The sequence below is a fragment of the Oncorhynchus masou genome, chromosome 1 (assembly GCF_036934945.1).
Source record: "Oncorhynchus masou masou isolate Uvic2021 chromosome 1, UVic_Omas_1.1, whole genome shotgun sequence".
In the NCBI taxonomy this organism is placed as follows: Eukaryota; Metazoa; Chordata; class Actinopteri; order Salmoniformes; family Salmonidae; genus Oncorhynchus; species Oncorhynchus masou.
The window spans coordinates 36,978,255-37,004,634 of record NC_088212.1 but is presented as its reverse complement, the minus strand read 5'-3'; the positions used below and the strand labels follow the sequence as shown (position 1 = coordinate 37,004,634).

Genomic DNA, 26,380 nt, shown 5'->3' with positions numbered 1-26,380 from the left:
TTAGGCTTGACAACATTTTCTTTATTCTAATTCTGTCAAGTGGCAAATATTTCCTTTTAACAAAAACAACTATTAAGCATTTACAGGTAACTGCTAAAATAACGGAAACGAGTAAATTACGGATACAAAGTAAGAAAGCAGGTGCTTCCACACAGGTGTGGTTTTGAGTTAATGAAGCAATTAACATCCCATCATGCCTAGGGTATGAAAAATATGCTAGGCAGGCCATTACTTTGGCTGCCATGGCTATGCCCCGATAGGGTGACAATGCTCCCCCATCCACAGGACATGAGTGGTCACAGAATGGCTTGATGAGCATGAAAAGAATGTAAACTATATGTCATTGCCGTCTCAGTCACGAGATCTCAACCCAATTGAACCCTTATGGGAGATTCTGGAGCGAAGGTTGAGACAGCATTTTCCACCACCATCAACAATAGTTCCATTCACTTGTAGAATGTATGCCAAGGTTCATTGAAGCTGTTCTAGTTGGTGGTGACTCAATGCCCTATTAAGACACTTTATGTTGGTGTTTCCTTCATTTTAGCAGTTACCTGTACATATACAGTGCATTTTGAAAGTATTCTGACCCCTTTACCTTTTCCACATTTTGCCAAGTTAGACTTAATCTAAAATTGATTAAATAAAAATCCTCATCAATCTACACACAATACCCCATAATGACGAAGCAAAAGCAGGTTTTCAGAAATGTTTGCAAATGTATTAAAAATTAAAAACAGAAATACCTTATTTATTATTCAGACCCTTTCCTATGAGACTGAAAATTGAGCTTGGGTGCATCCTGCTTACATGAATCATCCTTGAGATGTTTCTACAACTTGATTGGAGTCAACCTGTGGTAAATTCAATTGATTGGGTGGCCCAGCCAGAGCCCAGACTTGAACCGGATCGAACGTCTCTGGAGAGACCTGAAAATAGATGTGCAGAGACGCTCCCCATCCAACCTGACAGAGCTTGAGAGGATCTGCAGGGAAGAATGGGAGAAACTCCCCAAATACAGGTGTTGCAAGCTGGTAGCGTCATACCCAAGAAGACTTGAGGCTGTAATCACTGCCAAAGGTGCTTCAACAAAGTACTGAGTAAAGGGTCTGAATAATTATGTAAATGTGATATTTAAGTTATTTTTTATAAATTTGCAAACTTTTCTACAAATTTGTCTTTGCTTCGTAATTATGGGGTATTGTGTGTAGATTGATGAGGGAAACAAACGGTTTCATCCATTTAAGAATAAGGCTGTAACGTAACAAAATGTGGAAAAGTCAAGGGGTCTGAATACTTTCTGAATGCACCATACATCTTTCATTTTTCTATTCATATGACAAATGTTAAAAATGTTAAAAATACTACATCTGATTATGATAAGCAAGACAAACAGCAACAGGTATTCTGCACTAGTCCATATTATTCAGGGGAGGTGACTTGGTGTAATGTTCGTCAGACAAAACACAGCAAAAAATAAATAAATGTCAGTCATCTAAAGGAAGAATAATAATCACTTTCGTCATAAGTGTGTGCTTGACGGGGAGGATTCAAGTATGTATAAACAATGTTGGGTCATCTGCAAGAACCACAGGTGAATTTGAGTTCAATATTTTTATTCCCATAAAACAAGTGATCATCTCAAGATTAAATTGAAACTATTATGAGACAAGTGACCCAATATGTACATTAAACTTAAAATATGTATGGCATAGTAACCTAACTAGCTGCCTTTGCCACGTTTAATATATTACAATTAGGGTATGCTATGGGGTCAGACCAGTTGTTATTAATGTGTAACCTCATATTTTAAGCTTATAGCCTGCAATTGCTCTGATAATATGATTAGATGGAGAATTGGAATGGCATGTGTCACAAACAAGAGCCTAAAATAACATTACCAGGGTATTTTCTTCTATACTGTCTTCAATGCAACAACAAAAAGGAAAATTTTTTGCACACACTGTATATAGACGTTTCTATTGTGTTTTTCTGTTGTGTTATTGACTGTACATTTGTTTATCCCACGTGTCACTCAGTTGTTTGTGTCGCACTGCTTTGCTCTATCTTGGACAGGTCGCAGTTGTAAATGAGAACTTGTTCTCAACTGGCCTAGCTGGTTAAATAAAGGTGAAATAAAAAGAATATTAAAAAATGTAAAAATGCGAGGGTCACATCTGCCTGTGTACTCTGTCTCTGATATATTAAAATGTAGCAAAAATCTACCATTTAGGGGCCCTAAGCGAGATTTGGTTGGGGGGCCCACCCACATCACAAGTAAAACATTTTAGTGGCCCCCTCTTTTTAAGCTGCTGCTTATGTGGATTGTGCCTAGAAACAGCACTGTGTGTACAATATATACATACATTTATTACAGTATATGTAGAATTGTGGTACTTTAAATAAAGTGAGTATCTCGATAAATAGGTACAATAATTTTGGCTTTAAAAATATGTTATTAAAAAGGATTCTACCATCCAAAAGTGGAACCATTCAGTCACAAACATGTTTGGACTTTTTAATGGCAACCTGCAATCTGGCTATCTGTTCTATTCAATCTCAATCAATTCCATCAGATGTATTTGTGCAGTAAACATCATTGTCCTCTTAAAAGGCCATAATGGCAATATAATTGATTAGTTGTGTAGCTGCAAGCAAATATAATACTTTTCATCCATGTACAGTGCCATCCGAAAGTATTCAGACACCTTGACTTTTTCAAAATTATGTTACGTGACAGCCTTCTTCTAAAATGGATTAAATCAATAACAAATCCACAGCAATCTACACACAATACCCCATAATGACAAAACAGAAACAGGTTTTTAGGCATTTTTACAAATGTATTAAAAATTAAAAACAGAAATACCTTATTTAGACAAGTATTCAGACCCTTCGCTATGAGACTCAAAATTGAGCTCAGGTGCATCCTGTTTCCATTAGTCATCCTTGAGGTGTTTCTACAATTTCATTGGAGTTCACAGCTGTTTATATAATGTCCCACAGTTGACAATGCATGTCATAGCAAAAACCAAGCCATGAGGTCGAAGGAATTGTCCATAGAGGTATGAGACAGGATTGTGTTGAGGCACAGATCAAGGGAAGGGTACCAAAAAGCATTGAAGGTCCTCAAGAACACAGTGGCCTCCATCATTCTTAAATGGAAAAAGTTTGGAACCACCAAGACTCTTCCTAGAGCTGGCTGCCCCGCCAAACTGAGCAATCGGGGGAGAAGGACCTTGGTCAGGGAGGTGACCAAGAATCCGATGATCGAGCTCTACAGTTTCTCTGTGGAGATGGGAGAACCTTCCAGAAGGACAACAATCTCTTCAGCACTCCACCAATCAGGCCTTTATGGTAGAGCGGCAAGACGGAAGCCACTCCTCTGTAAAAGGCACATGACAGCCCGCTTGGAGTTTACCAAAAGGCACCTAAAGACAATCAGACAATTCTCTGGTCTGATGAAACCAAGATTGAACTCTTTGGCCTGAATGCCAAGCATCACATCTGGAGGAAACCTGGCACCATCCCTACGGTCAAGCATGGTGGTGGCAGCCTCCTGCTGTTGGGATGTTTTTCAGCAGCACGGACTGGGAGGCTAGTCAGGATCGAGGCAAAGATGAAGGGAGCAAAGTACAGGAAAATGAAAACTTGCTCCAGAGCGCTTAGGACCTCAGACTGGGGTGAAGGTTCACCTTACAATAGGACAACGTCCCTAAGCTCATAGCCAAGACAATGCAGGAGTGGGTTCGGGACAAGTCTCTGAATGTCCTTGAGTAGCCCAGCCAGAGCCCGGACTTGAACCCAATCGAACATCTCTGGAGAGACCTGAAAATAGCTATGCAATCGACTCTCCCCATCCAACCTGACAGAGCTTGACAGTATCTTCAGAAAAGAATGGGAGAAACTCCCCAAATACAGGTGTGCCAAGCTTGTAGCGATATACTCAAGTTGAGGCTGTAATTGCTGCCAAAGGTGCTTCAACAAAGTAAAGGGTCTAAATACTTATGTCAATGTAATATTTCCGTTTTTCTAAAAAACTGTTCATGCTATGTCATTATGGCGTAGTGTGTGTAGTTTGATGAGGAAACAAAACAATTAAATCCAATTTAGAGTAAGGCTGTCACTTAACAAAATGTGGAAAAAGTCAAGGGGTCTGAATACTTTCCGAATGACTTTCCGTCATTAACACAGAACGGGAAAATGTCCAGGTGCCATTTTTCACTTCATGTTCAGACAGCCTTTTACAAACAAGAAAAGAAAGATGCAAAACACTACACTGAACAAAAATATCAACGCAACATGCAACAATTTCAAAGATTTTCCTGAGTTACAGTTCATATAAGGAAATCAGTCAATTGAAATAAATAAATGAGGCCCAAATCTAGGGATTTCACATGACTGGGATTACGGATATGCATCTGTTGGTAACAGATATCTTTAAAAAAAGGTAGGGGCATGGATCAGAAAACCAGTCAGTATCTGGTGTGACCACCATTTGCTTCATGCAGCACAAAACATCTGCTTCACATAGAGTTGACCAGGCTGTTGATTGTGGCCTGTGGAATGTTGTCCCACTCCTCTTCAATGGCTGTGCGAAGTCGCTCTATATTGGCGGGAACTGGAACATGTTGTCGTACACGTCAATCCAGAGCATCCCACACATGCTCAATGGGTGACATGTCTGGTGAGTATGCACGCTGGAAAGCTGGGACATTTTCAGCATTCAAATTGCCATCGATAAAATGCAATTGTGTTTGTTGTCCGTAGCTCATGCCTGTCCAGTTGTGAGGCTGGTTGGATGTACTGCCAAATTCTTTAAAAAGACGTTGGAGGTGGCTTATGGTAGACAAATTAACATAAAATTATCTGGCAACAGGTCTGGTGGACATTCCTGCTGTCAGCATGCCGATTGCACGCTCCCTCAAAACTTGAGATATCTGTGGCATTGTGTTGTGTGACAAAACTGCACATTTCAGAATGGCCTTTTATTGTCCCCATCACAAGGTGCACCTGTGTAATGATCATGTGGTTTAATTATCGTCTTGATATGCCAAACCTGTCAGGTGGATGGATTATCTTGGGCTCCCGAGTGCCACAACGGTCTAAGGCTATTTATCTCTGTGCAAGAGGTGTCACTACAGTCCCTGGTTCAAATCCAGTCTGTATCACATCCAGCTGTGATTGGGAGTCCGTAACAGTGGTGCACAATAGGCCCAGTGTCGTCCAGGGTAGGCCCTCATTGTAAATAAGAATTTGTTCTTAACTGACTTGCCTTAAATCCTAAAGGATTAAAAAAATCTAAGGAAAGTGGAGAAGCTCGCTAACAGGGCTGTTAACAAATTTGTGTATGGAAAATTTCTGAGATCTTTTATTTCAGCTCATGAAACATTGGACCAACACTTTACATGTTGCGTTTATCTTTTTGTTCAGTGTACAGTGATTTTTTGTATGAACAAAAATTATAGACCAAATATATCTTATTTTCTTCAGTGAACACACAAAAAAACAGTCCCATAGTTTTATGTATGACTTTCCATACGTCTTACGTAATACAATTGGTTCGCTGTACCAAACAGCTGCTGAAAGACGGATTTCTTGTCTTCAGTCTGAAACCTGTTGATGTTCTGGACAGACAGACTGACAGTCAGGATTACCCTGAGCGTTAACAGAGTCAGGGAAAGTAGCCACTTCTAAAAAACAATTGTTTTTACATCTGCTTCCTATGACTTTCATTGCTTCATCATACAGTTTCATCAATAACTATTTTTTACACTGCAAAATACAACAAACTAGTATACCCCCTTCTCTGTATTCCTTATGTTATTTATTATTTACTTACGTTATAAATTATCAACACAAGAATCCACTCAAATACAAACATCCATTCCAAGCTTGAGCATCTGTATAAAAAGCAAGATGTTGCAAACATTTTCAAAAGGTTGGGTATATATATAAAAAATAAAATAATAATAATTTTGAAAAACAATGGTGAGTTTTCTTTATTTTATAACACAGCTGAAGACTTCTTTGATTTTCAAGGTTTTTTCACACTTGATTTGAATCATAACAAAACACAATTATACATGACATTAACATAACTTATTATGGGTAGACCTATTTTTACAACAAAAAAAACTACTAAGTCACAAAAGTAATAAATTGCCTGTCAGATGTTTTGGCTGTGCATGGCTGACTGCCAAGCTGGTGGGATTTGTCCTGAATATGGAGAGGACTGTTTTGACTGGGTATTCAGAACTGATCACAGACAACAGCCACCACTGTAACTCTCAGTAGCACAGGCTTTTGTGTATGTGCTTAGCACTGGTCTGTGTCGGGGGTCACTCTAACATAACATTTAAACTAATAGATAGGGTGTTGGACTACATATACAGTGCATTGGGAAAGTATTTTTCCCTCATCAATCTATACACAATACCCCATAACGACAAAGCAAAAACAGGTTTTTAGAATTTTTTGCTAATTTATTTAAAAAAATTAAAAACAGAAATATTACATTTCCATAAGTATTCAGACCCTTTACTCAGTACTTTGTTGAAGCACCTTTGGTAGCAAAGACAGCCTAGACAGTCTTCTTGACAGTCTTCTTGGGTATGATGGAACAAGCTTGGCACACCTGTATTTGGGGTGTTTCTCCCATTCTTCTCTGCATATCCTCTCAAGCTGCATTGTCTTGGTTGTGTACTTAGGGTCGTTGTCCTGTTGGAAGACGAACCTTCACCCCGGTCTGAGATCCTGTTCGCTCTGGAGCAGGTTTTCATCAAGGATCTCGCTGTACTTTGCTCCGTTCATCTTTCCCTCGATCCTGACTGGTCTCCCAGTCCCTGCTGCTGAAAAACGTCCCCACAGCATGATGCTGCCACCACTATGCTTCACTGTAGTAATGGTACCAGGTTTCCTCCAGATATGGCGCTTGGGCATTTAGGCCAAAGAGTTCAATTTTGGTTTCATCAGACCAGATAATCTTGTTTCTCATGGTCTGAGAGTCTTTAGGTGCCTTTTGGCAAACTTCAAGTGGACTGCCATGTGCCTTTTACTGAGGATTGGCTTCTGTTTGGCCACTCTACCATAAAGTTCTGATTGGTGGAGTGCTGCAGAGATGGTTGTCCTTCTGGAAGGTTCTCCCAATTCCACATATGAACTCTGGAGCTCTGTCAGAGTGACCATTGGTTTTTTGGCCACCTATCTGACCAAGGGCCTTCTCCCCAGATTGCTCAGTTTGGCCAGGCGGCCAGCCCTATGAAGAGCCTAGGTGGTTCCAAACTTATTCCACTTAAGAATGATGGAGGCCATTGTGCTCTTGGGGACCTTCAATTCAGCTGAAATGTTTTGGTACCCTTCCCCAGATCTGTGCCTCGACACAATCCTGTCTTGCAGCTCTTCGGATAATTCCTTTGACCTCATGGCTTGGTTTTTGCTTTGGTTTGCACCGACAACTGTGGGACCTTATATAGACAGGTGTGTGCCTTTCCAAATCATGTCCAATCAATTGACTTTACCACAGGTGGATTCCAATCAAGTTGTAGAAACATTTCAAGGATGATCAATGGAAACAGGATGCACTTGAGCTCAATTTCGAGTCTCATAGCAAAGGGTCTGAATACTTATGTAAATAAGGTATTTCTGTTTAAAAAAATATATAAATGTGCTAACATTTCTAGAAACCTCTTTTCGCTTTGTCATTATGGGGTGTTGTGTGTAGACTGATGAGGGAAAACATTTATTTTAATCAATTTTAGAATAAGGCTGTAACGTAACAAAATGTGGAAAAGGTCAAGGTGTCTGAATACTTTTCGAAGGCACCGTATGTTGCTGATAACGTACAGACTGTAGCTTATGGTATACTGTATAGGTAAATACTGGATCTCAGCTAGAGTTTGGATTAATATGCTCCTGTACTGTAAACCCTAAAACACCTCCTAAAAACTCAGAGGATAAATGTAGATTAGGAGACATTCAAGACCTGTGTCTCTGAGTGCAACACAGCACAGTTGTGTTGTCTTTGGCTCAGATCAGTCAGCCTATTAAAGATTGTATTGATCTAAAACTCACTGGTTTAATGTAATCTTCCCTCTGTTCCACTCAGTAATGGCCAACATGTTGTTGATGGACCAGACAGACATGGTCATTTGGACAGGATATGTGAAGCACTTTGAATACCTAAGAGGGATGCTGTATGCTTGAATCCAATGGGGTGCTGCTATACGCATAACTTATTGGTTTGGAGATAGCTATCCATACCACTGCTATTTTAAAGAATGTGACTGAACAAAGATGTGTGACATCAATTGTATGAGTTTGTGTGTCTGGCTGTTAAAATCTTGTGGTCTGTGAGTGTGTAGTGAGTGTGATGATGACACATAATTAAGCAATAATTGTGTGGTATAAGGCCAATATACCATGGCTAAGGGAGGTACGGCTAAGGGCTGTTTGTATGCACAACGCAACGCAGAGTGCTAGGATACAACCCTCAGTTGTGGTATATTGGCCATATACCACAAACCCCCAAGGTGCCTTATTGCTATTATGAACTGGTTATCAACGTAATTAGAACAGTACAAATAAATGTTTTGTCATACCCATGGTGTATGGTCTGATATACCACGGCTTTCAGCCAATCAGCATTCAGGGCTCGATCCGCCCAATTTATAACAGCAGATAGACCGCAACTGAGAGACGCCATAAACAATACATTTAAGATCTGTCTGTCTGATTCAGACTGTTCAGTGATAACCAACACAACAAGCCACAGACTTCAACAACACAACACTCTGTACAAATATCAGCCCTCTTTAGGTTGAAGTTGCTCTTTTCCCACAACACACACTGATCAATATCCACTCCTCCAGTACAGACACACAGAGACCGGGGCTGGCCCGGATTGGACAATAATTCCCAATGAGGAAGTGCTCTGCACCCCTGATTGGTTAATATTGAATTAAAAACGGTAAAAGGAAGAAGAGAATCCTCTCTAGCACGGTTGTGGATGTTGTTGCCATTGGAGGTGGTTGCCATGACAATGCTGCCTTCTCCTTTAAGGTTTGGTGCCCCGGGCCCCAGCCCTCTCACACAGATATCTCATAGGTGGTGCCACCCACCCCAGTCACCTTTTTGACATTACTGTGGCGGCTAGGGCTGAGAGGGTTGCCCTGGGCACTGGAGCTGTTGGGCCCTAGATGGCAATCCATTTGCCCATTCACTTTACTTTGCATCATGGCCTCTCTGAATGGGTAGAGAAAAACAAGAGGGCATAGTTATTTGAAGTGAGAACCAACTTTGCTTTAGATAGAACCCCCCCCCCCCCATCTTAATACAAGCACATGGATTATAAAACACAGAAAGTGTGTATTGTTCTTGCATACATGTTCTGGTGATGTTAGTAGTTGGTGTTATGTCCCGGGAGCATGCATGACGGAAATGACCATGACACTAGTGAGAGTAATGAAACACATGCCAGTGTCCCTGCTGGTACGAGTGTAAATTATCATGAGTGTTGTATTCATGACCCCCAAATCTGTATGAAATGTTTTGAAATAAGGGCTAAGGTAGGTTGGTTTAGAGAGTGGTTGCATGATGCGGTGGGCCTCGCCGGGCATGGGGTGGCGACACAGCTACAATTTGTGTGGCAGAAAGAGAGTTCTACATTATTATTCTGATATGAATTCTATGGAAGCTGTGCCGTCTCCGTGTGTCTTTTGTTTGGGTTTTACTGCGTTACCAAACGTTTCCCTTTGGAAATTAGTTGTAAAAAGGAAGTGGGAAGGAAATCGACTGTGTGTGAAATGTGGTGTCTTTTCCTGTTAAATAAAATATGATAAAGAAGACATAAGGGGTAAAATATGATAAAGAAGACATAAGGGGTAAAATATGATAAAGAAGACATAAGGGGTAAAATATGATAAAGAAGACATAAGGGGTAAAATATGATAAAGAAGACATAAGGGGTAAAATATGATAAAGAAGACATAAGGGGTAAAATATGATAAAGAAGACATAAGGGGTAAAATATGATAAAGAAGACATAAGGGTAAAATATGATAAAGAAGACATAAGGGGTAAAATATGATAAAGAAGACATAAGGGGTAAAATATGATAAAGAAGACATAAGGGGTAAAATATGATAAAGAAGACATTAGGGGTAAAATATGATAAAGAAGACATTAGGGGTAAAATATGATAAAGAAGACATAAGGGGTAAAATATGATAAAGAAGACATAAGGGGTAAAATATGATAAAGAAGACATAAGGGGTAAAATATGATAAAGAAGACATAAGGGGTAAAATATGATAAAGAAGACATTAGGGGTAAAATATGATAAAGAAGACATAAGGGGTAAGCCAATAGTGTGTTGTTAGTGATATTGTGGGTCTGTATGGAGTTTCTGTAGGTGGTGAAAACATGCATAGAGAGACGTAAATGTTAATGTTGCCCTCCCAGATGGAAGGGATGGGACAGGAGGGAAATAAGCATGCAAACAGAAGGAAATGATAGTGGGGTAATGGAACTTTATTCATCCGAAAGACAGATCATTTAGAAAAATACAAAAGTGGACTCCTATGGAGGCAAAACATTTAAATCCAGTAACATACAACAGTACTTCATTTGGATAAAAGGGTATAATATCTCAAATACACTGTATATACACAGCACAGGAGGCTGCTGAGGGGATGATAATAACAATAATAACAATAATAATAATAACCACAGGAGGTTAGTGACACTTTAACTGGGGAGAACGGCTCATAATAATGTGAGCAGCGCCAATAGAATGGCATCAAACACCTGGAAACCATGTGTTTGATGTGTTTGATTCCACCAACTCTGCTCCAGTCATTACCACGAGCCCGTTCTCCCTAATTAATGTGCCACCAACCTCCTGTGGTATACAGAATATACATGTTAACACCTAGCCTAAGCTCTCTGAGGCTAATTACTCATCCTGTGTGTGTGAGTGTGGGGGGGGGACACACACTAGAGCCCATACACTGCTAGTTTCTTCCCAGTCAGCCAGCAGGGCTTCCTGTGGAGACTGAGGTCTGTACCCAGCCCCATTTCATGCACCCCAGGAGACGTTAGGAGGACATTAGGATTCATACCTTGGGCCACCCAGGCGGGGTGAGTCTGTCCTCTCCAGGGCATGGATAAAGGAGAGTTTCTGGTGGATGTAGGAGGGGGATTGGGGCATGGCGGGGGAGTGGTGGGGCTGATGGGCTGGGGAGCGGTAGGAGGGCTCGGAGGCCCTTCCTCCCTGCATGCTGCTGTCAGTGTGCAAGGAGCTGGAGGAAGTCCTGGGGGCACGTACCAGAGAGGAGCCACCAGAGGAGCGCAGCACGGGGGTCAGCGGCCCGTAGCTCACCACCCCCATCAGGTTGTCCCTGGAACCTCCATAGGCCGGGGGTGTTGGTCCTTTGGAGCTCGTGCCCCGGGGCCCATCTGGGTAGCAGGCGCTAGGAGGCAGGCCGTACCCTCCAGGGCTGTCAAACATGCCTGAGTCCTGAGCCTGATTATAGGCCTGAGCCTGAGTGTGTGTCCCGTGGTGCAGCAGCAGCTTCTCCTTCTCCTCCATCTCCTTACGCTCCTGGATAGATGCCATGATGGTTTTGGAGAGGTTGTCGTAGCGCACCGGGGACGGGTCCCGGTCCCGGGGGGACTGCCTGCTCATGCTCATCCCTATCCCCCTGGAGCCCAACATGGGGCTGAAGCTAGGGGGGACCTGCTGCCTCTGGCTCTGCAGTTCAGGCCCCTGCACATGGCACATTTTGGTTGGCAGGTAGGGTGTGTGGAAGCCCATAAAGGGCATACCGGGGTGGGCCATGCACTCTGCCTCTGTGGCTGGGGAAATGCTGGGGTTGAGCAGGCTGTCGTAGGAGAGGCTGCCGTTACGGTTGGACAATGTGTTGGGGGAGAAGACGCTCTTGTAGGGGGTGGAGGTGGCGGTCTCGGGCTGCAGGGTAGGCAGCTGGCCCTTGTCCCTGCGCTGGTGGGCCTGCTTCAGGCTGAGGGAGCGGGAGTTGATGAGGTAGGAGTCCAGCTGCAGTGGGGAGGACTGGAAGGTACGGTGGAGAGGGGCATTGTGGTAGTCAGGCAGGTCCAGGTTGGGCTCTGAGCGGTAGTCAACGTGGCAACGGCCCTCCTCCAAGATGGCTGACGCCTTATGGTGGTCATCTGGCATAACAATCTGACAAGACAAAACAACACAGAAGTAGTGAGAAATATGACTAGATTATTATTTTGACTAGCCATATTATAATAAAAAGGGTTTTATTATATTTCACATTCGCAACTGTGCAGGAATACAGTAAAACACTGGGAAAGCCTGTTTGCGATTACTATCAAATTCAGTCATTTAGTCTGACCTCCTCCCCTGCCGCGTTGTAGTGGACTTTAGGGATGGTGCCGAACGAGGGCCGGTACTTGTACATGGCCGGGGTTGAGGGGTGGGTCTTGCCAGTTAGGGAACTATCTGGAAGGGGAGGACAGAGAGGACAATGTTACTGTGTGAGAGAGAGCCAAACAGTCATCAGATCCCAGCACAACAATCAGCCTGTTGTCTGTTCAAATGACGTAAGCATCCAAATTTATGGTGTTAGAATTGATAGTGTTGTCATCAGAGCCTTTCACAGCTCATTATGCTGTGAAAGTCTTTCCCTCAGTTCAAGCTAGGATCTTGGAAAGGCAAATAGGAAAGAACAGACATTCAGCAACTAACAATATACAGACAAAAGTCATTAGAAATCATCCTTGCATTGAAATCCTTGCTTTTATTGTTTTTAGCACAACAGACAGTTGATATGTCCCACCAATGTTTTCAGGTATATCTTATGGCTCCGGCAGTGATTTTGTCATTGCAAATAATGCAGTAACATAAAACACCACCAAGTGGCAGTAGAGCTACAGTGGGGGGAAAAAAGAAACAGGAAGGTCCATACAATGAAACATGACATTCACTGTGTACAAAATCATAATATTGGGTTGCTGAATGGCACGCATACACAATCCATTTCTCAAAGCTTAAAAATCCTTCTTTAACCCGTCGCCTCCCCTTCATCTACACTGATTGAGGTGGATTTAACAAGTGACATAAATAAGGAGATCATAGCTTTCACTTGGATTCACCTGGTCAGTCTATGTCATGGAAAGAGCAGGTGTTCCTAATGTTTTGGACACTCAGTGCTGATGTAGCCTTATACATACCATTGCGGTGCATGGGGAAAAAAACCTGCAGTGTATGTCATGTTTTGTAGCATGTTGTACTACAATACCCATAATGCTCTGCAACTATATCCGGTTTATCTTACTAGACGTGTTCAAATAAAATAAAATAAAATGTTACTTGTCACATGCGCTGAATACAATCTCACTGTGAAATGCTTACTTACAAGCCCTTAACCAACATTGCAGTTCAAGAAATAGAGTTAAGAAAATATTTTCTAAATAAAATAAAGTAAAAAATCAAATAAATAAATAAAAAGATAATAAAAAGTGAGTAGCAGCAGTGTAAAAACAAAGGGGTGGGGGGGGGGGGCAATGTAAATAGCCCGGGTGGCCATTTGATTAATTGTTCAGCAGTCTTATGGCTTGGTGGTAGAAGCTGTTAAGGAGCCTTTTGGACCTAGACTTGGCGCTTCGGCATCGCTTGCCGTGCGGTAGCAGAGAGAAAAGTCTATGACTTGGGTGACTGGAGTCTTTGACAATTTTTTAGGCCTTCCTCTGACACCGCCTAGGATATAGGTCCTGGATGGCAGGAAGCTTGGCCCCAGTGATGTATTGGGCAGTACGCACTACCCTCTATAGCACCTTACGGTCAGATGCCGAGCAGTTGCCATAACAGGCGGTGATGCAACCGGTCAGGATGTTCTCGATGGTGCAGCTGTAGAACCTTTTGAGGATCTGGGGACCCATGCCAAATCTTTTCAGTCTTCTGAGGGGGAAAAGGTGTTGTCATGCCCTCTTCACAACTGTCTTGGTGTACTTGGACCATGATTAGGTGTGGACACCAAGGAACTTGAAACTCTCAACCTGCTCCACTACAGCCCCGTCGATGTGAATGGGGGCCTGTTCGGCCCGCCTTTTCCTGTAGTCCACAATCATCTCCTTTGTCTTTCTCACATTGAGGGAGAGGTTGTTGTTCCTAAAGCTAACACTGTGGTGTCCCATCTCCTTTTTTATTTAACCTTTATTTAACCTTTATTTAACCTTTATTGAACTAGTCAAGTCGGTTAAGATCAAATCCTTATACAATGGTAACAGAAGCAAGAGGCAAAACTGTCAAACCTTTACTATAGCCCACTCTCAATAGCTTGCTCACTTAAAAGGTTGATTTAGCACAAAAAGGCAGTCATTCATATGGATAGGGTCCTTCAGATAAATATTCATATTCTTTTCACCTTCTTCCAGGGCAGAATTCCACCTAGAATACAGTAACATAGAGAGGGAGTGATTCATGCTGTAATTATCTCCTCACATTCCCCTGAACACATCTCACCCCCCCCCCCTTCCCCCCACACTCACAGTCTGGAGCAGATTCACTGAACCAGGCCCGCTCACGACAAATTACACCTAATTTCTCCTCGCTGATGAAGAGTCCTGCCACACTGGAGTTCATTCATCAAGCCCAACTATCTATATAAGTCATGACTCTAGCACTCAAATGAGACGGAGCACTTTTATGGGGCCAGAGAGAGCAGTTTGGTTCAAAACACCAGAGAGAGAAAGGAAAGAAGGGGAAAGAAAGAGGGCGAGAGAGAGAGAGGGAGAACGAGAAAGAAAGAGAGATACACAGAAAAAGAGAGCGAGAGGAATGTGATGATTTTGCATAGAGTGCTCATTACGTGCTACTTGCCTTTGCTGGATGTCAGCTGGCTCTTCAGCTGGTTGTAGCGGTCTGCTTTGGGGGGCAGCGGGGGCTGGGTGTCTAGGCCTTTATCATCCAAGGCCAGGCCATCCAGACTGATCTTGGACTGGAGAGGGGGGAGGACGAAGGGACAAGGGGTTTAATGTGGTCTTGAAAGTCAACAGCAGGTGGAGGAACAGAATGGGGAATAGGTCTAGGGATAGGACTGGGGACAGGGCAGGGTACAGGACAGGGAATAAGGCAGGGAATTAAGTAAAGGCACTGACTAGGAATAGTTCAGTTGAAGAGGACTGGAAAGACGACTAGGGGAAAGATGGAGAACAGGACTGGGAATAAAACTGTGGATAGAACAGGGCATAAGACGAGACAACGAAGACTGTTGTGTCTACTGAATGTACTGAATCTTACTTTAGACCGGAGGATACTGGTGTGGATCCCGTTGTCGCTGACCTTGATGCTGATCTGTCTGTCAGAGATGTCTGGTCTGATGAAGGGGGGCTGGATGGAGACAGGGGGCTTCTTCCTGGGGTCCACACCTGTGTACCTGTATAGAGGAGAGGAGAGACAAGAGTTGACTTATCATACGAGAGTTATGTGACAATGACAGAATATGGCAAGACAGCACAAACAGATCTGGGACTCTGGCTATACGGGGGTATTGGGGGCGGCTTCGATGGCTGATAACGATTAGAACAAAACAGTTTCATCCCTACCCGGGTATTGTCTCTCTGCTGCTATCTACGCTGTTCATTTTAGCAGTGTAATATCTCCCAAAAGGTATTTTTAATCTGGCTGCTGAATATGCGAATATGCGAAAGTGTGTTTGTGCTGTGCTTGATTTCCCCTTCACTGTTGTTCTACAAAGTGATTCAATTCTCCAAGCCATCTGCCTTCCCCCAGGGGTAGCTGGCTTCATCCAGGCAGAACAGGACACACCACACACATACACACACATACCCACACATACGTATACGTACAAAAGCACGTACAAGCGTCTCACTTCGGACATTGTCGCAGTTCTGTCTCAGCTGTCCACTCAGAATGATTACAGCAGAATTGGTACCGTAGCATCCCCCTGGTCGACTTTTTAATGGTCAGTCTGTCCAGGTCCCACCACCACCCACACCCCCTTCACGTAGGAATCCATGTCCTCCTTACCTGGGCACCAAGGGAGCACACAGGACATACTTGATGTTGCCACAGCAACCCTGCGTGAAGGGATTTACTCCTCCGCGGAACTTGCCCGTCACCTGAGGAACAGAATGCGTTGTTAGAGTGGGAGGAAGAGGAGACCCGAGGCCAGAGCACACACACACACACACACACACACACACACACACACACACACACACACACACACACACACACACACACCCAGAACTAGCTAGCGGATTTGAGTTGGCAAGTGAAGATGCAATGCTGAAATTTTGTCCTGTACAATACATGATATAATGTACTGTATGTGAGTGTGTGTCTGTGTCCCCGTAAGTTGCTCTTGGGCAGGCCCCGTCTCACCTGTTCGTTAGTGGTGCGACCTCTGGCGACAAGGACCATATGGAAGCCTGTCAGGCCCATGACTGGAATGAAGAAGAGCCCTGCTATACACATCACCACCAGACTGGGCACACACAGTCAAGGCATGCACAACATTTTCTGGACCCATTTTAGCAGCTGCAAACCAACCAGCACTGCCAACAATGACCGTATGGCTGCCATCAATGACCGTATGGCTGCAACTGAGCCATTCAGACAACCCTTTTAGAGGAACAGGCATGTCTGTACACAACAATCAAACATTTTCATACTTCACCAGCAGGGATGTGGTTCATCTGACAAACCATACATAATGAGGGGTTCCGGTCTAGTGGTCTATCTTAATGCTTAGACACACTTTTCCCCAGGCCCTTCAGAACAGAACACAAAAGGCACTAGTTGTGTTATGGGTGAAATAAGACCCGGCTGGCGGCAGTGTGGAAGGATACGTGATGGTAGTATGCAGCGTACCCAGCCGCTCCATATGGTGCAGCACGAATAGTAGGCCAAAGGAGAACACGCCGACCATGTGGATGCTTAGCGACAGCAGGAACAGGAAGAAGTAACGGTAGTTCCTGCGTCCGATGCAGTTGTTCACCCAGGGGCAGTGGTGGTCAAAGTCCTGAGGAGGGACAGAGAGATGGATGGGTGTTAGACCATGGTCATAGGGCAGAGTGGAGATGAGCAAGATCAGACTCTATACTACATGATGAAGCTCTTCGGTGCATTCCAACACTCAACAGAGATGGTTCGATCAATTCCATAACCTCTGATTGCAAGTCAGATTTCTGAGGTCAGTCAGGGATTTTTGATGAAAATCTAATTTCGCTGTCTTTGATGTCATGTTTGGTTGCAGTTGAGTATCTACTGAAGAACACTGCATCGTTGGAAGTGGAAGTTGTTTGGCTGACATATAGTAGGCTACCTCACAACCTTCAGTTCAAAGTCAGATTTGACCTCTTTCATGGAGTGTTAGACTGTACATGAAAGAGCGAGGCAGAGCCACATCAGTAGGTCACTGGGGGAAGCGACACAGCTGGAGAATGCAACTTCAAATGGGAAAAAAAGTTATGAAACCAATATTCTATATTACCGAATACTGCTTGGAGATGGTATAAAACATGATGGAAATCCAATAATGAATAGTATTGTTCACAGACAGTTGATTTAAAGGTCTTATCTGTGAAAACATACCAGTCAGTTGAAGTGGACACAACAACAAGGCTAACACCACATTGTACTGTGAACAGCTGATTACTGGGCATTTGAGTGTGTGTGGCTTACCTCCACGCAGTTGTCACACACGCTGCAGTGGGAGCAGCGGGGCGGTCTGTAGAAGTGACAGGTGGCACACCACTTCATCCTGACCTGAATTCCCTTGATCTCCACGTTCTTGTAGAGAGGCGCCCGGAAATCATCGTCCTTGTCCTCGTCCTCCTCCGCTGTGCCGCAGGGTGAGAACACACACATCATTAGCAGGAAAGTACACACACACACACACACACACACACACACACACACACACACACACACACACACACACACACACACACACACACACACACACACACACACACACACACACACACACACACACACACACACACACACACACACACACACACACACACACACACACACACACACAAATCTGATTTATATGATTCCATTTGACAGGGGCAACAGGAGGTATACTTAAATAAGCTAGCTCCCATGGTTAGCTGTCTGTACAAATGTACATTTTATAGACACAATGCACTCTGTAGCCCACACCTTTGGCATTTAAACAAGGTAGTGAACAGTAATGTTTAAAGCCCAGGAGGCTGGCATTCAGAGAATGACTCAAAATCCCATTCCAGCCACACCGCTGGTCATTGCTGCACTGCTGCGGTCGTTTGGAAAAAGTACATTTCCTCAGGTTTAGTGGATCTCTGCACAACTAGCCACTTTAGGCTTAGTGAAATATTTCTATTTCTATGCGGAGTCTATTGCTCTGGAGAGAGATGGAACGTAGTAACATGTGATGGCTTTCAGTTCATCAAAGAGCCCATTCAACCTGAAGGAGGATCATCACGGGGCTCCATCTAAATACACATATTACACTCCTCCCCCCGTTCAATACCTGGAGGGAGACGAGAAAGAACAAATACACTCTGAACACGCACACACATCCTACTGGGAGACATATCTGTTGTTCTGAGTCTTAGATTTAAAAAGGTAACGGACTGAGAAACTGAATGAAAACATCTCCCCTGCAGCCTGCTCTTTCAAAACAATCCTCAGTAGACATATTAATGAGAGGCTTTATCATCCAATAAACAATAGAAGGCTTTATATTTGAACTTGGTAGCCACATTCACTGTACCGGTCAAAAGTTTGGACACACCGACTCATTCAAGGGTTTTTCTTTGTTTGAACTATTTTCTACATTGTAGAATGATAGTGAAGACATCAAAACTATGAAATAACACATGTGGAATTATGTAGTAACCAAAAAAGTAACCACAAATCTAAATATATTTTATATTTGAGATTCTTCAAAGTAGATACCCTTAGCCTTGATGACAGCTTTGCACACTCTTGGCATTCTTTCAACCAGCTTCACCTGTAATGCCTTTCCAACAGTCTTGAAGGAGTTCCCACATATGATGAGCACGTGTTGGCTGCTTTTCCTTCACTCTGCGGTCCAACTCATCCCAAACCATCTCAATTGGGGTTGAGGTCGGGTGATTGTGGAGACCAGGTCATCTGATGCTGCACTCCATCACTCTTCTTCTTGGTCAAGTAGAACTTACACAGCCTGGAGGTGTGTTGGGTCATTGTCCTGTTGAAAAACAAATGATAGTCCCCACTAAGCGCAAACCAGATGGAATGGTGTATCGCTGCAGAATGCTGTGGTAGCCATGCTGGTTAAGTGTGCCTTGAATTCTAATTCTAAATCACTGACAGTGTCACCAGTCAAGCACCCCCACACGATCACACCTCTTCCTCCATGCTTCACTTTGGGAACCACACATGCGTAGATCATCTGTTCACTTACTCGGTGTCTCACAAAGACACGACGGTTGGAACCAAAAATCTCCAATTTGGACTCATCAGATCAAAGGACAGATTTCCACCGGTCTAATGTCCATTGCTCCTGTTTGTTGGCCCAAGCAAGTATCTTCTTCTTATTGGTGTCCTTTAGTAGTGGTTTCTTTGCAGAAATTCGAACATGAAGGCTTGATTCACGCACGTCTCCTCTGTACAATTGATGTTGAGTGTCTGTTACTTGAACTCTGTGAAGCATTTATTTGGGCTGCAATTTCTGAGGTGCAGTTAACTCTAATGAACTTATCCCCTGCAGTAGAGGTAACTCTGGGTATTCCTTTCCTGTGGGGGTCCTCATGGGAGCCAGTTTCATCATCGCACTTGATGGTTTTTGCGGCTGCACTTGAAGAAACTTTCAAAGTAGTTGAAATGTTCCCGGATTGACTGACCTTCATGTATTGAAGTAATGATGGACTGTCGTTTCTCTTTGCTTATTTGAGTGGTCCTTGACACAATATGGATTGGTCTTTCACCAAATAGGGCTTCTGTAAACCACCTTTACCTTGTCACAACACAACTGATTGGCTCAAACGCATTAAGAAGGAATGAAATTCCACAAATTAACTTTTAACAAGACACACCTGTTAATTGAAATGCATTCCAGGTGACTACCTCATGAAGCTGGTTGAGAGAATGCCAAGAGTGTGCAAAGCTGTCATCAAGGCAAAGGGCGGCTACTTTGAACAATGTCAAATATAAAATATATGGAGATTTGTTGAACACTTTTTTGGTTACTACATGATTCCATATGTGTTATTTCATAGTTTTGATGTCTTCACTATTAATCTACAATGTAGAAAATAGTACAAATAAAGAAAAGCCCAGGAATGAGTAGGTGTGTCCAAACTTTGGACGGGTACTGTACGTCATACATGATTCACACCAATTACAAAGAAGGTCACAACACTCCTAGAAGCAGGGATTTAACTGCAGTTTGTGGAGGCAGAAGTTGTACGATTATCCATGTGGCCACAGGCATCTCACTATAGTGGGCATACGTTTCTCTCTGTAACACTCGACCTCTCTCTATAAAACTACTGCTGCTCTCGCCTCAATCTCCATAGCAACCACAGTGAGGAGAGACCAGAAGGACACTGTCATTTCAGGGACATAAACAGTGACCTGGCTGTGCCATATGAGACCTAGTAATTGTTACTTGTTTATGGGGGGGAAGATCATTTCTTAAAGACACGTGCTTATCATTTTACAAGCACGTTACAACCATCAGGTTTAAATGGACCGCATTCAACGATCATTACTAAACATAGGGGCCGGGCTGTCCACCAGGAGAATGCATTGGGGACATATGATGTGCCACAGCGCAGATTATACAGTGGACGACACACACACACACACACACACACACACACACACACACACACACACACACACACACACACACACACACACACACACACACACACACACACACACACACACACACACACACACACACACACACACACACACACACACACACACACACACACAGTTCCCTTCCTTTACTGTTACTAACAGCTGACTGACATCAAGTACTGGCAGTCATTTTCCTAAAGCGGCACCAGGCATCTTTAGCCTCGACCAGGGCTTGGACACTCAGTCACAGGCCTGTATGTAATGCACAGCCTGGTGCAGAGAGGGCACAGTTTTCTCCAAAAGGTTGTCTTTTTGAGCTAATGGGTACTGAGAAAACAGAGATGAGAGAGAGAGCGAGAGAGAGCGAGAGAAAGAGAGAAAGAGAAAGAGAGAGAGACCCATTTATCTCATACAGACCAATACTGTCAGTGGTAAGGGGCACTGACCTCTGGGGAAGACTCCAGGGTCCATGAAGGTAGCCATGCTGAAGTTGGCCAGCACAAAGAGGAAGACGACGCCATTGTAGAGAGGCACACTGGGGGAGATCGCTTTGGTCAACCAGGGGCACCTGCAGAGGAGAGAGAGAGAGGACAGCCGTTAGGATCCTCCACTCATAGTTCATTCATTATTGATGTACCAAATATGTATGCACACTTGGATGCGCACGCACGCACGCACGCACACACACACACACATGCACGCACGCACACACACACGCACACACACACACACACACACACACACACATTGTTGAATACCGATACATACTGATAGAGGCATGTAATCAGCCTTTGAAATTAGGGATGGAGGGAGGGGATGCAAATAGGTGACTGCTGCACGCCCCTCCCCTCCCCCACCCCATCACCTCAACCACACACACCACCTCACAGAGCCTCACCTACACACAGTCAGCAGTGCAAGCAAGATTTTCAGCATCTTTAATCCCACGCAAATGGGAAAACAGCAATCCTTGCAAAAAGGCGGACATGGTGTCAAGCTGGAATTGCTTCTTCGCCTCTCGAGGTTCAGAAATAATAGCAATGGCATCATCAGCTATGCATGGGACAGATCAGATCTCCTCTCAGCCTCAGATATGTCAATGAGAGATGATTACACATGAGGACAGGACTGTACTGGAGTCCAGAACTGCGCTATACTACAATGTCTAACATTTCCTGGAATTAGAGAGGAAGTTGCAGACAAATAGACTGGACAGGGAGACAGACAGACAGTTGGCAGAGGTAGTGTGTTGCTGTTGTGGATGGTACACACAACCTAACATGCTACCTCACTACATAAGGCTCCAAGGTTTTCCAGAAATCCTGTTTGAAAGATTGCTGGAATCAGGAGGGAATTAACAGAAAATCTCTGAATCCCCAAACTGGGATTTATGGAAAACCTAGTCCAGGACTAAAACCGAATCACTTAAGACATTTTGTGTGTCAAGCTTGACTTTATCCACAGGCTTATTCATCATCATGTACCGGGAAATATGCACAGATACCTGCAACAATGCTGCTTTCAAGAATAACAATTCAAATGTTTTAGCACTGCTCTCATTTTCAATGGATATGTGGGCTGAAATGCCAAGACATTGTATTGACCCAGGAAAGGTCTCTATGCCTCATCGTTTCTGCAGGGTCTCCCTCTAGAGGCCCACCTGAGCCACAATGCAGAGCCGGTTAACTGTAGTCAGCCATAGACAGAAAGTAAGAAAGAAAGACTGGGTTTTATGTGGCTGTAAATGAGTGAGTGGTGTTAGTGTACACAACATGAATAAATTAAATGTCTCTTTGGGGAGGCAGCAGTTTCGAGGATGCGCCTCTTCGATCATGCCCGCTCGATCAGCTTTACTGCTTTACACACACAGTGCACACATACTGTATGCACACACACACACACACACACACACACACACACACACACACACACACACACACACACACACACACACACACACACACACACACACACACACACACACACACACACACACACACACACACACACACACACACACACACACACACACACACACAGACCATTGCCAATGGGTTATGTCAAAGGCCAAACTGGGTCACACACATTAAAACACTGTAAGGAAACAGCAGAGGGAACACCCCCCTATCCTCATCGATGGAACAGTAGTGGAGAGAGTAGCAAGTTTTAAGTTCCTCGGCATACACATCACAGACAAACTGAATTGGTCCACTCACACAGACAGCATCGTGAAGAAGGCGCAGCAGCGCCTCTTCAACCTCAGGAGGCTGAAGAAATTCGGCTTGTCACCAAAAGCACTCACAAACTTCTACAGATGCACAATCGAGAGCATCCTGGCGGGCTGTATCACCGCCTGGTACGGCAACTGCTCCGCCCTCAACCGTAAGGCTCTCCAGAGGGTAGTGAGGTCTGCACAACGCATCATCGGGGGCAAACTACCTGCCCTCCAGGACACCTACACCACCCGATGTTACAGGAAGGCCATAAAGATCATCAAGCACATCTACCACCCGAGCCACTGCCTGTTCACCCCGCTATCATCCAGAAGGCGAGGTCAGTACAGGTGCATCAAAGCTGGGACCGAGAGACTGAAAAACAGCTTCTATCTCAAGGCCATCAGACTGTTAAACAGCCACCATTAACACTGAGTGGCTGCTGCCAACACACTGACACTGACTCAACTCCATACACTTTAATAATGGGAATTGATGGGAAATGATGTAAATATATCACTAGCCACTTTAAACAATGCTACCTTATATAATGTTACTTACCCTACATTATTCATCTCATATGCATACATATATACTGTACTCTATATCATCGACTGCATCCTTACAGTGCCTTGCGAAAGTATTCGGCCCCCTTGAAATTTGCGACCTTTTGCCACATTTCAGGCTTCAAACATAAAGATATAAAACTGTATTTTTTTGTGAAGAATCAACAACAAGTGGGACACAATCATGAAGTGGAACGACATTTATTGGATATTTCAAACTTTTTTAACAAATCAAAAACTGAAAAATTGGGCGTGCAAAATTATTCAGCCCCCTTAAGTTACAGTTTTTTTCGATTGCTAAACGACAGTGGGCACAACTGGAGTCACATGTGCAAAACTCTAACTACAGGCTGCACTACCAACAGTCACCTGAGCTAAACAGTTCACATCACCTGCAAAACTCATTCCAAGCAACACAACTCTTAACACATGGCTCAAAACACGCTCAGTGCAGCCAAACACTATGCACAACCCTCACTGAGATAACACACACTGTCACTCAGAACACACGGAGAGTAAAAACACTAGCATCAAACACCAATACAGAAAATACAAACTTTTCATCTTTACAGTTTGAACAATTTCAGTGACTTACAAAGTAATATTATCTTCAAAGAAAAGAGTGACATTCTTTCACATGATTTATTAACATTTTTAGAACATAACAATTCTTTAAGGTAAATGAAAATTAGCAGTTTGCTTCAGTAGTCTGTAGTAATTTACGGAATTACAGTAATGAGAAAAAAAGGTAGAAACTAAAAGTACATACTGTAATTCGAACAAATAATTGAGGGGCTAATCCTGCCTCTCTCTAGCATCAGGCCACAGGTTTTCTTCAACATCACATCGAATGTTCTCTTGCCATGCACCTGGGGAAGAACCTTCTGGAGTGCCATATCCATCTCTGGCAGTCCTCTGGACTCATGTCCTCACATCCGGCACGCATGGCTTCCAAAAGAGACATTTGATCATGTGGGTGGTGACCAAACACTTTCCACCTCCAGGGAGAGAAAAACTCCTCTATTGGGTTGAGGAAGGGTGAATATGCAGGCAGGTTCAAAACCATAAATCTGTGATGTGCTGCAAACCAATCTGTGACAGCTGCAGTGTGGTGAAAAGCAACGTTATCACAAACTATGACAAAAACTTGGGGGTTTCTTACTGGCTCCCCCTGTTCTGCTGGCACTAGCTGAGCATAGAGCTGTTCTAGGAAAGCTATAAGCCTTTCTGTGTTGTATGGGCCTATGAGTGGTGTGTTGAGAAGCAAACCATCATTGGCCATTGCAGCACACATGGTGATATTTCCCCCCCTTTGGCCTGGAACCTCCACAGTGGCCCTTTGACCTATAACATTCCTTCCTCTGCGCCGTGTTTTGGCAAGGTTAAATCCAGCTTCATCGATAAATACAAATGAATGTGGTCTTTCCAGTGCTTCCACCTCCATTACTCTCTGAAAAACAGTAAGTGCACAGTTTTACTGTATAAATGCTAGTGTTTTTTTTACTGTAAATATTTTGTATAGCTGTGTACGTAACCTCAGACGTCTTACCTGGACATATTGGTATCTTTGCTCTTTTACCCGTTCACTGTTTCTCTCGAACGGTACAGTGTATAACTGTTTCATTGTAACTTGGTGTTTCTTTAGGACTCGAGCAATAGTTGTTGTGCTGACAGAATTAACATTTTCAAATATATCATTATCAGCCAGCACTCTATCTTGAATCTCCCGCAGTTTTATTGCATTGTTGACAACAACCATGTCAACAATAGCATTTTCCTGCGCATCTGAAATTTTTTTCCTCTTCCCCCTATTGGGGGCAGCCTTTGGGTCCTGTTGTAAAAATATATTTTACAGTCAAACTTACTGTAATATATATGTGTGTAAATATTCTATAATTGCAATACAAAATAGATTCTTGTAATGTTTTCATTTACTGTAAGGATGTAACTCTCACCTGTTTGTATGATGGAAAATTCGCATTACAGATGCCACTGTGGATCTTTGCAGATTGGGTTGCACCCTCAACCCTGCCTCTCTCAATGAGAGACCATGGTTCACGACATGGTCTATAAGTGTAGCCCTTATTTCATCTGAAATAACAGCTCTTTGTCTTCTTTGTCTTCCTCCACGCATCCGCCCTCTCCCTGCCACCCTTCTCCCTCCACGAACCCATCTTCCCTGTTCCATTTCCAAAATGAGTCTTTCTGAGCTCTACTTATATATACTGTAATATGTGTGTGTGTTCACTAACAAGTCTAAAACAAGACACCTGCTTAGCCTTTCAGCTGAAATTGCAATCAGCAGTGTTTGAAAGGCACAAGGCTGAAATCTATTCCGTTTTGAATGTGTGGTTCACAGTTTTGACAGCAGTGTGTTAGCATTTGAACCAAGTGCTGTAAATCCACAGTGTTGTGCAGGTTGTGGTTAAAGTCATGGGATAAGTGTGTAGAGTTTTGAAAACTGTGTTCAAGCAATGAAAAACGAACTAGAGTTTGGTCCACATGAACTGCTGCTGTGCAGACTGGAGTTAGAGTTTTGCACATGTGACTCCAGTTGTGTCCACTGTCGTTTAGCAATCGAAAAAAACTGTAATACTTTGTAGCGCCACCTTTTGCTGCGATTACAGCTGTGAGTCGCTTGGGGTATGTCTCTATCAGTTTTGCACATCGAGAGACTGACATTTTTTCCCATTCCTCCTTGCAAAACAGCTCGAGCTCAGTGAGGTTGGATGGAGAGCATTTGT

General features: G+C 43.5%; 1 protein-coding gene across 1 annotated transcript in view; it reads right to left on the bottom strand.

Moving 5' to 3' along the window:
• Window positions 1–26,380, bottom strand: part of LOC135543384 (palmitoyltransferase ZDHHC8B-like) — a 94,665-nt gene continuing 68,285 nt past the window's right edge. Inside the window, exons 2-11 of the mRNA XM_064970597.1 lie at window positions 21,304–21,425; window positions 17,696–17,853; window positions 16,861–17,033; window positions 16,394–16,496; window positions 16,037–16,128; window positions 15,287–15,422; window positions 14,867–14,984; window positions 12,381–12,487; window positions 11,121–12,202; window positions 1–9,243 (exon numbers count right to left, since the gene is read on the bottom strand). Coding sequence (XP_064826669.1) covers window positions 9,087–9,243; window positions 11,121–12,202; window positions 12,381–12,487; window positions 14,867–14,984; window positions 15,287–15,422; window positions 16,037–16,128; window positions 16,394–16,496; window positions 16,861–17,033; window positions 17,696–17,853; window positions 21,304–21,425 — 2,248 coding nt within the window. The 3' untranslated portion in view covers window positions 1–9,086. The remainder of the gene's footprint in view (window positions 9,244–11,120; window positions 12,203–12,380; window positions 12,488–14,866; window positions 14,985–15,286; window positions 15,423–16,036; window positions 16,129–16,393; window positions 16,497–16,860; window positions 17,034–17,695; window positions 17,854–21,303; window positions 21,426–26,380) is intronic.